This window comes from Haliotis asinina, chromosome 9 (assembly GCF_037392515.1).
Source record: "Haliotis asinina isolate JCU_RB_2024 chromosome 9, JCU_Hal_asi_v2, whole genome shotgun sequence".
NCBI classification, from domain to species: domain Eukaryota; kingdom Metazoa; phylum Mollusca; class Gastropoda; order Lepetellida; family Haliotidae; genus Haliotis; species Haliotis asinina.
Window position 1 is genome coordinate 45,354,835 of NC_090288.1, and position 15,593 is coordinate 45,370,427.

The window sequence follows — 15,593 nt, forward strand, 5'->3', positions numbered from 1 at the left end:
TAGTAAAACACGTTCGTGTGTTTTGGGCTTCGTCACAGTTTGGGGGCGGTGGGGTAGCCTAATGATTAAGGCGTTCGCTCGTCACGCTGATGACGCAAGTTCTATTCCCCACATGTGAAGCCCATTTCAAGTGTGCCCCGTCGTGATCGTGCTGGAATATTGCTAAAAGCGGCGTAAAATTTATCCATTCATTCACTCTTGATAGTTTGACACACTTCACATTGTGCTGAAATCGTACCAACGGGAGAAGATAGAGTGAAGCTTGAAGGAGATGTCTCGGATATTTGGGAATTGGTTCTATTGTGTTGTTGGGATAAACACGTCTCTGGACGTTTGAATATGGTGGTCTGTGGCTTTTCGTGTGTTTCTGGGTGCGGGGTTCAGTTCTATGCGATTTTGGGGGTACCTTCGTGCTAGCTCCTGGTTGTTCTAGACTAGGCTTGTTGCTAGTGATAGCCGGGATGGAGCATTTTCGTGGCTTGTTCGTCTTATGGTCCCTGGAAGACAACAAACAAACTGGGACACACTGGACTAGTGGTGGATAGAAGTCGTCCTCGCCGCAGCCTCCGCCGTCGTCGTCTACGTCATGAGTAAGACAGGGGCATTTGTTCCAAATCCTTTTCAAACCTATTTCGGCAGAGTTCTGGCCGGGGCGGGAAGATCACATACAGTAAGATGTTCATTTATTTATAAGATTTAATTTTTGGTGCGCTTGACAGGACTTGTAGAATGAACATGCTGGTCACATTTTATACACTAAAGTTACTGATTGCACTCAGAGCTGTATGGAACTTGGGGCCGTTTCCACAGTTTGACATGTCCGACAAATTCTGACAGCTGTCATATTGCATTGGGCCTTCTCGTTTTTGCACATTACAAGAGATTGGCGCAACGATAATTTTGTCAGGAATGTGAGGATGATCAAACAGGATTTATTTTTCAGTAGATCGGTTATTTGAGACTGGGTTTGATGCTTATGTATGGCTAAAGGTCGTGGGCAGGCTCAAAGTTATTAATTCGTGCCATTTCATTTCAATGTTGAGGCCATATTGTTGCTGAAAGTCTATTTTGAAGATTCTGCCTAATTCGTTTTCAAAGTCAGTGTTAGGTACGTCACTTTTAAAATGAAATCAAATTGGTTTGGGCAGCAATATTCCAGCTACATATTGACGGTCTGTAAATAATCGAGTGTGGGCCAGACACTCCAGTGATCATTAACATGAGCATCGATGTACGCAATACGATGACATGACAACCAGACCAGTGACTCGGACCACCCGATCCCCACATCGCTAGGACAAGTATGGGTTCCTGAAGATCAGGTCTAACCTGGGTCTTCATGGACTGTAGATCCCTGACGGAGACCACAGCTGGTCCTGGTCAGCCAGGGAAAACGCCAAAGTCAAGTTAAGAAACCAATTTATGTTTATTAACCTAGAAAACCCAGCTGGCAAAAGAAATGCTGAGCCTTTGTGGAAGATGTACGGAAGAAAGCGGTACATCTAACGATCACACTAAGGATTTACATCTGTACATGCAATGACATAAAAATAACACGGGAAACATCTGCAAGTACTAGATAATTCCGGTAATGATGATCAAAGTTCCAAAGCAATTTTCAGTGCGTGAATAAGGTAGCATGTACCATTTTCTTTGAGTGACAATTAGAACTTGGTGAGACAAACAACGAGGAGGGATAAATGGCTCACAAGCGTACCGATGAATTGCAATCTAGCTAAAAAAATTCCAGACATATAATACTCAATGTAACGCTTTTCATAATCAAAACATCAGACCAACTCTGTGAGGATTTTGCAGAATTGAAGGGACAGCCAGGATAATGTTATTGATTCATTGACCCGCGCTGTGCTGTTTCCCTCCTTTCTCGCACACAGAGTTGTTACTTTAGGGCATAAGTTGTGCAAGAAACCTCCCAGAATTGGTCTGATGTTAATAACCAGCACTACACTGACTGTTATATGTTTATTATTGTAATTGTATTGCATTTTCGATTGTAATTCATCGGACTTGCATTATCGATTAGTCCGTTGACCTTAATAGCAACTTATTCTATTCCTCTCTGGCTGCGCCGCATTTGCCACACAGGAATTGGAAATAAGGTTGCGCAATAGCCTCATACAGAGGGAAATGACAAGTGGTTTTAAGGCATTGTGATTTATGAACCATATTTATATCTGTTATAAATTCATCAACTGAAAATTGTTACGGTTAAGAATTTACCGTGACAACAATTTAAGAAATCCCCTTGTAAACCAGGAAAACAGAACAAAGACAAGTTGTTTACGTTCAAAGTCTGTTATTATTATACCACGAGAGCAAGGTATACAAAGTCACAAGTCAATGTAACAATGCAGATTTCAAGTACAATTCAAGAGAGACAAAATCTAAGTCAGTGGGTCACAAAATACAATATAGCAAACTCACCAAAGTCTTGGTGTGAGATAGATAATGTAGGCCAGGCGTTGACGGGATTCCAAGCATGGCAGTGATGTGAATGAGTATGAGCGTCGCCCTCAACACGGCAACCAGCCTTTATATATATTTACTAAGTCATTTCCCGAACGTTCGGGCACAAACGAACATCGTCAACACTGAAGAATGCCCTAGAATAAGTCTCCCGGAGGTAAACATTGAAAACTAGGAGCAGATAAATTCCGGAAAGCAAGAATTGTAAAAGTGTTGACCAGCTATTAAAACGAAATGTGACCCATCATAATCAATACTCAAAACACTAAACATTGTGACCCAATAATAATTATTACTGAATTAATGACAAAATATACGGAAAATATATACTCGTAACAACATTATGTGAATAATGACAATTAGTGAGTTAGTTTAGTTTCTGGCCGTACTCAGCAATATCCGGCTATATGGTGGCGGTCTGTAAATAATGTCTGTACCTGACATTCCAATGATCATCAGCATGAGCACCGTTCTACGCAACTGGGATAAAATGAGTCCCATGTGTCAACTAAGACAGCGAGCCTGACCACCCACTCCCGTTCGTCGGATCGCCACTTACGATAAACATGGGTTACTGAAGATCAATTCTAACCCGGATCTTCACAAGTCATGATGACAATTAAACAGGAGTAGGTGTATACCACCAAACATAGTGACCACGAGGGATATACTACAACGGTCTATTCGTACATTGCAATATGATCCCATCCCCTAGAGTTGACATTAGACGTACCGTATGCTGTTCAAGGAGAACATTCCCATCATTTCACGAAATTACCACACGGTATCTACGTATACATTATAAACGTATAATCGCAAATCAAATGTGCAATATTTTGTAATTGGGTTTACCTCCCACGAAACGAAACAGCCGCGATACCAAACTCAGTCAGAGCCGGTGGGTGTGCACTCGAGTGTTAACGAAGCCTTTTCATTGGCCGTTATGAGCACAGCCCAGCATAGCTGTTGAAATCACTTTCCCCCAGCGCTGGGGGGAAAAGTGGTGAATTGTTTGAACTCCGATTTCAAGGGCTTTTCCATCTCGTTTTGTTTTCAATTTTATAGGTTGATTTGGCATTTTGTTGATTTATTTCGGTAAGTGTATACCGAAAGGGATCATCAATCTGCAAAGTTGTGTTTTACGTTGCGTGTGACATGTAACTTGATGAAGATCTAGTCTCATTCCCTTTCAAAAATGACTGTGTAACTGCAATATAATGTTTCTCACTCTATTAAATTTCTCACTTATGAAGTATAATTTAACAAGCACACAGACTTACGTATAGAGTCATGAGCTGCATAAAGAAGTTACATCTAGCTGTGTGTCGTCACATGTTATTCAAAGTTGTTCTTGTGACACAAGTGCATTCGGGATCCTTTTCTTGTGGATGTAAGTTCTAATATTAGCCACGTTATCTAGAAACAACAGATAATCTTTCGAAAACTTCTTTTAAAGTTTTCAGACAAAAATGCATATAGAAATGGATTTATACAGCTGTTTATGTAAGACAAACAGTTGGCAGCTAGTTGCAGTCCAATGGACCAAATCGTACTTGGGTATTGGCCAAAACCTCTGATTGTAAGAATAATCTGAACTGGTAGCCAACAGAGAGCGAAACAGACAATAACGACAATGACCATTCTAGTAACTCTCCTTTTAGCCCGGATACTCTGCGCAGAGTGCTTATCACCAGGTACTACCCCACCCACAAGTCGCTTTAGCATAAGGCCATACATGAGACAGACTATGCCAAGAGGAATCACGTATCCAAAGACGAAGAAGCAGGAAGCGAAGATCTTCTTGACTTGAGGATCAATAAGACCTGCCACGTTCAGACACGTGGATTTGCTTTCAAACTCTTGATTGTAGGTAAACTCACCATACTGGAACAGGATTGGAATGATGCATAAAAGAATCCCTCCCCAGGTTATCACAACGGCTAACCACGTGTTCCTCTCGGTCCTGTAGCGCATTGATCTGATGGGATGGGCTACTGCTAGGTACCTATCAAGAGACAGGAGGACAAGAGTGTAGACGCTGGCGAAGAAACTAAGGTAAGTCATGAATTGTGTCAGCTTGCACCCCGCGTTCCCAAACGGCCAGGTAGGCAAAGCATATGCTGCTGCTGTGAATGGCAAACAGAAGACGATAAAGAAGAGATCAGCAACAGCCAAACTGAGGATGAGGATATTGGTTGTATTCCTCATGTTTTGGTAGAACAGGACCACAAGGAGGACCAGAAGGTTTCCAATAAGTCCCAGGATGAATACTACCCCAAATATAGATGGTACGATGATGCTGACCAGTCTTTGAAATTCGTAAATAGTTGATAATCGGTTATTGTTGCAGTCCGTGCAGGCAGCATTCTGACTGGCGTTGGAAGGGGTGACAGTTGTCAGCCCCAAGAGATCAATTTCTAGCTCAGCCAAATCACTAGACATGATGTTTCTTGTTCGGTCCCAGCAGGTGCACTACACTCCAATTTCTGAAGTGAAACAGAACAAAGATTCAGTAAATCATTTTTAGTAAACTACAAATATCTATCATGTATAGGCTGAAGGCGATATGAACAAAAGTACGAATGATGTCTTTTTTGCAACATTCGTGACAAACGACACAAACAGAGAGACGGGAACCAAAGTGAGGTCTATGACCTCTCCGAATACTGTCGCCCGGGAACTACAATTATGATACAACTGAACCTTTCACAATGTAATAACTCAGACGAAATAGATGCCTTTAAACACACACACAGACACGCACGCGCGCAATAAAATGGGTACCCGGTGGGATAAATCATGTGACATATAACCTTCACAGCCATGACGTGGCGTTCAGCGAATTACAAAGCAACGATCGCTATTAAAGTGACTTTGAGCAAATTGGACCACAACTAACTTTGACCAGGGCCCCGTTTCACAAAACTCTCGTAAGCCTAAGATCTCGTAACTTTTCTCGTAGCATTTGCACCTCCTATGTGACAGTATGCCAGGTACAAGAGTTACGAGAAAAGTTACGAGATCTTAGGCTTAAGAGGGTTTTGTGAAACAGGCCCCAGGTGTTTCTTTTATAGCTGGATTCGATGTGCGAGTCAGTATTCAGTCAATCAGTCAAACAATCTTTATTTCACCCTGAAAGGACACATGCTTGTAGTACTTTAATGAATCATGTGTGGGTGGGTAGTAGAGCATTCTTTCTGAGAACAAATGCTTTTAGAATACATGTGCAGTCTTTCTAAATGTGCTTTACTGGAATTATTAAGCAATGACACACACATGTGAGTTTCAGAATGTAAATAATTATAATATATGGATTGACACAACAACTTTTGTCGTGGGCTTACCTACATAGCTAGTTATGAGTATGTAAATGTATTTATGGTTGTGTGAATGATCGCTAAACGTAGTTAATGTATTAACGTGATAGCGACATGTCAGAATCAACAGTTTAGCTCGTTGCCTTGTTCCCCTCGGAATGGACCACATGTCAATGAGAAACCCATGAACTGGCAAATGCTGCATGAGAGTTTGGTGGATCAGAACTGGATGAGTCAGTATTACTTTCTACAGCAGAGTGATGCACAGTCAGTAAGATCCATGCTCACACAAAATAGCAACAGAGATGGGCTACCATCTTAAAGGGATGCCATCTTCATGGCACTGAAGCTGTTCTTTCTACATCACAGAGGCAAGAGGTTCTTCTAACTAAATTTCATCTTGGACATTGTGGTCTTGATGCATATCTAAGTGTTACCCATAAAGATATCCTACGATCTGTTCAGACTGTAATCAGCTCGATAATGTGGCGCATTATTCACTGCATTGCATGGATAGGATAGGATATTTGTATAGCGCGCCAGCGCTCAAGGCTCGGTTGTTTTTTCTCTTGAACATTGGATGTCAGTCTTGACGATATATCGTATTATCAATCGCAACTAACTGGGGAGTATGCAGCTCTTGTAGCCACTAGTCAGACCGACGAATTGTAGCTGTCTCACAACTGCGAGGTACTCATGCACAGCTGGGTGGACTGGGACACATAGTCACTGTAATTTGCCCAAGTTCACTGGACGTTGCTGTTCCCGCGACTGGGTGTTTGCACTTATTCATATGGCCACCGTCGGGCCACGTAGCGACGAATTCGTTGTTTTTTAAGAGTAAGGGGCTGTGTTATTCCAAGGCTTTCACATCGGCAACAGGTAGGCTCGATCCGGACACCGCAAACTCGCTGCATCACTAACTTGCCGCCATAGACAGCTCGCCCGCCACACCCCCATTGGAAACAATATGTAAATCAACATGGGGCAATGATAGAATCACTGCTATCAATATTGACTTTTGATTAACTGAACTATTATGTTCAAAGAATATGGTTCGCCATGAACTACAGAGTGCCACTCTCGCTTGTATGAAAACGTGTGGCATGGTTGCTACTAATTTTACAATCTTAGCAAACCGTTATGGCGGACATGGTGTAAGTGAGCCAAGCGGCCCGAACTCCTATGTAATATACTAATGATCAATAAATCCCAAACATAGCCAAGGAAGGCGTCCTTCAGCTCGGACACCGTAAACTCACACTATTTATCGTTAAGTAACGTATAAACTAGATTTGTTCGTCCCGTACACCAAACAGAAACAGACTCTACCGATTGTACACGTGCTGTACTGTTTCCCGAGTCACTAGCGATTTCTCAGGTATTTGTTAAAAAATGGCAATATTAATTGTCTGGAGTAATAACAACATTTGTAAGACATGACAATCCTGTCCTGCTATATTTGTTTGATGGATTTTGTCGGTCAAAAAATAATCATCGAAACTTACGACGCGTTTAGCAGAAGCGGGCCTACTTTGTGGATGTCATTTTAATATGACAGGTGCAGATCATTACGGGTTTGAGGAAACTGCTCTTCTGGGAAAATGTACGTCCCGTTAACTACCTCGACACTGTGATACATCATGATAACTACACTGAGAGTGTCATACAACATATAAGACACTGACACTGTGATACATCATGATAATGACACCAACAGAGTGATACATCATGATAACGACACCGACACTGTGATGCATCATGATAACTACACTGAGAGTGTCATACAACATGATACCTACACTGACACTGTGATACATCATGATAATGACACCAACTGAGTGATGCATCATGATAACGACACTGACTCTGTGATACATCATGACAACGACACTGACACTGTGATGCATCATGAAAACTACAATGAGAGTGTCATACAACATGATAACTACACTGACACTGTGATACATCATGATAACGACACTGACACTGTGATACATCATGATAATGACACCAACAGAGTGATATATCATGATAACGACACTGACACTGTGATGCATCATGATAATGACACCAACAGAGTGATACATCATGATAACGACACTGACACTGTGATGCATCATGATAACTACAATGAGAGTGTCATACAACATGATAACTACACTGACACTGTGATACATCATGATAATGACACCAACAGAGTGATACATCATGATAACGACACTGACACTGTGATGCATCATGATAACTACACTGACTCTGTGATGCATCATGATAACTACAATGAGAATGTCATACAACATGATAACTACACTGACACTGTGATACATCATGGTAACGACACTGACACTGTGATAAATCATGATAATGACACCAACAGAGTGATACATCATGATAACGACACTGACACTGTGATGCATCAGGAAAACAACAATGAGAGTGTCATACAACATGATAACTACACTGACACTGTGATACATCATGATAATGACACCAACAGAGTGATACATCATGATAACGACACTGACACTGTGATGCATCATGATAATGACACCAACAGAGCGATACATCATGATAACGACAATGAGAGTGTCATACAACATGATAACTACAATGAGAGTGTCATACAACATGACAACTACACTGACACTGTCATACATCATGATAATGACACCAACAGAGTGATACATCATGATAACTACACTGACACTGTGATACATCATGATAACTACACTGACTCTGTGATGCATCATGATAACTACAATGAGAGTGTCATACAACATATAAGACACTGACACTGTGATACATCATGATAATGACACCAACAGAGTGATACATCATGATAACGACACCGACACTGTGATGCATCATGATAACTACACTGACAGTGTCATACAACATGATACCTACACTGACACTGTGATACATCATGATAATGACACCAACTGAGTGATGCATCATGACAACGACACTGACTCTGTGATACATCATGATAACGACACTGACACTGTGATGCATCATGAAAACTACAATGAGAGTGTCATACAACATGATAACTACACTGACACTGTGATACATCATGGTAACGACACTGACACTGTGATAAATCATGATAATGACACCAACAGAGTGATACATCATGATAACGACACTGACACTGTGATGCATCATGATAACTACAATGAGAGTGTCATACAACATGATAACTACACTGACACTGTGATACATCATGATAATGACACCAACAGAGTGATACATCATGATAACGACACTGACACTGTGATGCATCAAGAAAACTACAATGAGAGTGTCATACAACATGATAACTACACTGACACTGTGATACATCATGATAACGACAATGACACTGTGATGCATCATGATAACTACACTGACTCTGTGATGCATCATGATAACTACACTGACTCTGTGATGCATCATGATAACTACAATGAGAGTGTCATACAACATGATAACTACACTGGCACTGTGATGCATCATGATAATGACACCAACAGAGTGATACATCATGATAACTACACTGACACTGTGATACATCATGATAACTGCACTGACTCTGTGATGCATCATGATAACTACAATGAGAGTGTCATACAACATGATAACTACACTGACACTGTGATACATCATGATAATGACACCAACAGAGTGATACATCATGATAACGACACTGACACTGTGATGCATCATGATAATGACACCAACAGAGTGATACATCATGATAACGACAATGAGAGTGTCATACAACATGATAACTACAATGAGAGTGTCATACAACATGATAACTACACTGACACTGTGATACATCATGATAATGACACCAACAGAGTGATACATCATGATAACGACACTGACACTGTGATGCATCAGGAAAACTACAATGAGAGTGTCATACAACATGATAACTACACTGACACTGTGATACATCATGATAACGACACTGACACTGTGATGCATCATGATAACTACACTGACTCTGTGATGCATCATGATAACTACACTGACTCTGTGATGCATCATGATAACTACAATGAGAGTGTCATACAACATGATAACTACACTGACACTGTGATACATCATGGTAACGACACTGACACTGTGATACATCATGATAATGACACAAACAGAGTGATACATCATGATAACGACACTGACACTGTAATGCATCAGGAAAACTACAATGCGAGTGTCATACAACATGATAACTACACTGACACTGTGATACATCATGATAACGACACTGACACTGTGATGCATCATGATAACTACACTGACTCTGTGATGCATCATGATAACTACAATGAGAGTGTCATACAACATGATAACTACACTGACACTGTGATACATCATGGTAACGACACTGACACTGTGATACATCATGATAATGACACAAACAGAGTGATACATCATGATAACGACACTGACACTGTGATGCATCAGGAAAACTACAATGCGAGTGTCATACAACATGATAACTACACTGACACTGTGATACATCATGATAACGACACTGACACTGTGATGCATCATGATAACTACACTGACTCTGTGATGCATCATGATAACTACAATGAGAGTGTCATACAACATGATAACTACACTGACACTGTGATACATCATGATAATGACACCAACAGAGTGATGCATCATGATAACGACACCGACACTGTGGTGCATCATGATAACTACACTGACTCTGTGATGCATCATGAAAACTACAATGAGAGTGTCATACAACATGATAACTACACTGACACTGTGATACATCATGATAATGACACCAACAGAGTGATGCATCATGACAACGACACTGGCACTGTGGTGCATCATGATAACGACACCGACACTGTGATACATCATGGTAACGACACTGACACTGTGATACATCATGTTAACTACACTGACACTGTGATACATCATGGTAACTACCCTGACACCGTAATACATCACGATAGTAACACCGACACCGTGAAAGATCTTGATGATAACTCCGGCACTGTGATTCTTCGTGATGACATCGATAAAGTGATACATAATGATAATTACATCGACAGTGTGATACGTCACGATAATGACACCGACACTGTGATACATCATGTTAAGTACACTGATGCAGTGATGCATCATGATAACTACACCGACACTGTGGTACATTATGAAAATGACACCGACACTACTGTGATATGTTATGGTAACTACACGGACCAAGCCATGGCACACAATTGACAAGGCACACCAGGGCGTGTTATTGTTGACTTCATTTTGTAGATGTGTCGATGTTCAGTCAGAAGGAATGATTTCCCCAAACGGCATCAGAGATAACAATTATTACAAATAGCATATTTTTATTTAAACATTAGATCATCTCAGAGACTTCAGAAACACACCGCAATATATTTGTTGAGCGAGATACAGCCACCTCAGAGTTTCCCTGGGACGTCGTTTACATAATGAGTCTATGTTGCACTTAATGCCTTTATAAACACACAAGTAGCTCTCGATTGAACAAACTGGGACTGGAGATTTCGTATCCCGAATCTGATTTTTGGTTTACAGTCGGGATTCAATACCGAGTCTGATTAATCATTCACATTCGGGATTTATACACAAAGCGAAATAATGATGCTACACCCGGGGTCGATTCTGTTTTAAAATAAAGGCACCGATAGTTAAAGGTGCCATAGTGCAGACTATGTGTATGGAACTCAGACGCCGTGGAACTGTGTAAATAGTAAATATTCAATGTAACTGTCATTCCATAATGGCGACTTTGTACCTATACTATTGAACAAAATAAATGTGCATTATTTGATGTTAGACCATATTTTAATGCAAAAGATGTGGTGTTTGTGGTATTTTCTCAATCACTATTTAACTGCTGACAGGATACTATCGAAATCTGTATGGTTTGACACAAGGCATTCTGACGCCCTTGAAGAGATGTGGCGTCTAAAGTGCGTTGATGCAAGCTTGACACCCACGACGCGCAGGCGAGTCTAAGCTATTGAAGAAAGCTCATGGGGAACGGTGTATAATGTCTGAACCAACGCTTGTCAGTAACGTCAGTGGCTGATTCTGGACTTGACGTAAACGTCACTCCATTTCACCCCACGCGTGCACAACTGGAGACAGAAGTGAGTAAGTTCATTGTGTACAAAATGCACCTGTCACTTGCAATACGTGACATCAAATGTAATGTGAATTGCTTTGGTGCATGTTGAATTAGAGTTCTTTGCATAACTTTTCAAATGACATATTATTTTAAGCAATTTTATGTTATGTCATTTTCCGTAGTATACATCCACAGGTAAATACTACTCGAGAGTGACCACTTTCTAACTACAAAACACACAGCCTTGTAACCGTGATATTACAATCACTGTTTAGGGAACTAAACATTTACTCACAGCACATCGTTTTTGGAGTGTTGTATATAAAGAAAGCACACGTAGGGGATAGGGGATATCAAGAAATAAACACATGGCAATAGCATCATAAATGGCCTGGGCGCGTCCTCAAAAGGCCTCCAGACCTTCCAGAAGAGCACCAACAGGAAAGATCAAACGAGGAAGGCCTCCAGACCCTCCAGAGGGGCACCAACAGGAAAGATCAAACGAGGAAGGCCTCCAGACCCTGCAGACGGGCACCAACAGGAAAGATCAAACGAGGAAGGCCTCCAGACCATCCAGAGGGGCACCAACAGGAAAGATCAAACGAGGAAGGCCAAGAACATCAGTAAGAGGAGTACAAGTCCTGGCATAAGAAAGGGAAAAATTGGAGTCAGTCTGTTACAGCCTTATGCCCAGCAATGACAAAGAGGATGAAGTAATGGCAGCATATGTAATACATACCTTAAAAAGCACCAACGCGTGGCAGTCGAGTTTTCTGAGGTATAGCATCGGGTGTAAGCCGAGCAACCACGGATGTCAGACGTCGGTAAACAGACGGACACGTGCTGACTGACACAGTTCGCTCAGAGAGCGTTCATGTCGGCGGCAGAAGCAGGACTGTACTATGCAATTTACCAAATGGCCCCGTTTGATTGGGCAAATGGTTAAATATTACTATTACGTCAGCCTTGTGCCTCTAAATGTGCAATCATCATGGACTAGTAGTCGGTCGTGCACGACCCTGAAACAAATCTTCCCAATACTGCCATTCACATCTATAATATATGGCAAGTTTAGATTACTAGAGTTAATGATGATGGTCTCAGGGCTTCTTTGTATTACATTTCATAAATGTTCGTTAGGAACCGTTTTTTCTGGAAAACATGTTCATTTCAGAGATCAAATGTTAGTCTACAAAGACTTTGGACCATATAACTACTGCCCTGTAAATCCAGCCCTTTGATTGCTGCCATGTGACTACGTCCTTCAACCTCCACTGTGTAATTTCAACTTTGTAACCACGTTTCTCAGTCAGCTCTACAATGTAAACGCAATGCTATGGGACTACACCCATTACACCACGAAGTGGCAGCTTTGTGACTACAACCATCTAACTATCGCACAGAAACTACACTTTTGTAGTTAACAAAGTGGGGTTGTAGTTAACCTAACTGCAACTATGTTACTATTCTTTTCTACAGTCTTATTCCAACTAACATTATCTATGAAGAACCTGAACACAACCTGAACACACTACTCACACTTTGCTGCGGAGGAAATCCTGGATTCAACAGAAAACTATTATGCGTGGGCAAATTTGTTTTAAATGCCTAAACTTACAGTAAACATAGATCCCGGTTTTCAGTATGCCACTGCATCTTGTCGATCCGATACCTGCTATTGATATGTTGTTTCTTTGTCATGGTCTGGTTCCATGATTTGCAGAATGGTTGATTGGTGCCATGAAAACCATTTCTATGGCTACTCATATATCAAGTACATGAGGTTAGGTTAATGTGGCTGTTTGCTTACAGAGAGGTTACCACATTACTATTTATCCAGCTTTTTATTCAGATGCAATTACCAATTATAATCTACGTTTTTTGTAAAATTGTGAACTTGTGTGATCCTTAGTAAAGTGGGAGTAGTATATGTAGCGAGGACTGTGACAAAAACCTAACTAAGACCACATAACTACAGCAATTCATGAGCAACAAAACTACAACCATGTACATATAACTAAATAGCATTTTGTGTCACAACAATTACTATATTTCATGAAGTTTCTTTTCATCTTTATGTGATGGACAGGGGTTTGTGAGGTGTGGCTGCTGTGGACATAGCAAGTGTCAAATACAGTCGCTGCCACAATAGTTTTAACTGTTATTGACAACAGGCAAGGTTGAAGTTGTGATCCACTTTTGTTTATTAAGTTGATAAGTGAAATTTCATGCAATGACTGAATTGTGCTGATTGTTGTTACACAAAATGACGTAACTGTTACAATTTGTTACAGAGTTATGTTCCTTGACATGTGTTTCTTGACTAAATGCACGCTATCCCCAATAAGGACAGATTTGTCAGAAACTGTTATACGTAGACACCAAAGTTTCAGAAACGAAATGCCTTGATAGATTTCGAACACAGAAACATGGTCCTTGTAATTGCGTTTCATGAAGCAGCAACCAAAAACGACACCCTCTTCGTATTGTATGTCATGTTTCCTTGCCCTCACGTGAATTTTAACAAACAAGATACATCACCGAGTATGTATAGTATTACTAATTGTACAAGAAACCAGTGGATACAGTCAAGCCGGACGGTCCTGCCTGTGATTCTGTCATGAAAAAAGATACAGCATGGAGGATTATCACCTTTCAGAAGCTATTCATCGGGGATTTTCTTTTAGCCAATACGGTATCCTCTTGATATGGTCTTTTCATATTTGGACAGAGAAATCCAAGAAAGGTGTAATATGTCATCACCAATAACTCGGTGAGATATGGACGGCGGGGAAGCTTAGTGGTCACGCCGATGACCCAGGTTCGATTCTTGTCATTTGTACAATGTGTCAAGCGCATTTCTGGTGTCCTCCGCCGTTATATTGCTAGAATATTGCCAAACTCGGCGTAAACTCACTCACGTATTCGTCCTAGACGTGGAACGAATGTCATTGTGGGATACTCGTTGTGCAGAGCTAGTTATAAGGGTTAGATTGGTTTAGTTATTGTTTAACGCCGCACGGACCATTCAGAAAATCCCCATGGTCCCTCGTATGGTGATATCCTTTCAGTTCTTGTCAGTCGTTGGCCTGTTTTTAAATTACCTTGTACTCTATAGTAAAAATGTTAATTTAGATTTAATTATTTATTTTATACTAATATCTGTGATATTCTGTTTGCGTTTACTGTGCTGTGCTGACAGTATTGTTTCATTATTTGCCTTTATTTATAACTAAAATGGATTGAACGATTCTCAAAACACCCGCAGTTTTTATCAGAGATGAGCGGGCCACTGTAACTTGTTCATGCTCTCAAATATAGCTTGACGACGGGTCATCATCTAGTCCGTTGTTAGGTCACGTCATAGGTAGCTCAGCTGTTGAAGTTCAATCACCTACAGCTCATTTGAACGAGGGTTCATTATTGACGATGTGTCCGACTCACATTCGTTACATTTACCACCAACCACCAACGTTGTTTAGCACTGAACAAAATAGCGGTTGGCAGCATGGTCAAAGTCGAATGTCGTCACGCTCAATAGTGACGTCATCTGTTTTAGTCTATGATGTTTCCATGCTTGTAAAAAGTGGAGCAGTAACCCCCGTCGGTTGCCGTTAGCAGTAAATGCTTCAACATCCATTCCGTTGTTTGTTTTT

At 40.8% G+C, this 15,593-nt stretch overlaps 1 protein-coding gene across 1 annotated transcript; it reads right to left on the bottom strand.

Moving 5' to 3' along the window:
• Window positions 1-3,903: 3,903 nt before the first annotated feature.
• LOC137296638 (allatostatin-A receptor-like) lies at window positions 3,904-4,929 on the bottom strand. Its single transcript, XM_067828451.1, has one exon. The coding sequence runs from the start codon at window positions 4,927-4,929 to the stop codon at window positions 3,904-3,906; it is 1,026 nt and encodes a 341-aa protein (XP_067684552.1).
• Between the last annotated feature and the right edge of the window lie 10,664 nt (window positions 4,930-15,593).

Excerpts from the sequence above, each read along its gene's own strand:
- LOC137296638 (XM_067828451.1), bottom strand. The coding sequence starts at position 4,929 with ATGTCTAGTGATTTGGCTGAGCTAGAAATTGATCTCTTGGGGCTGACA.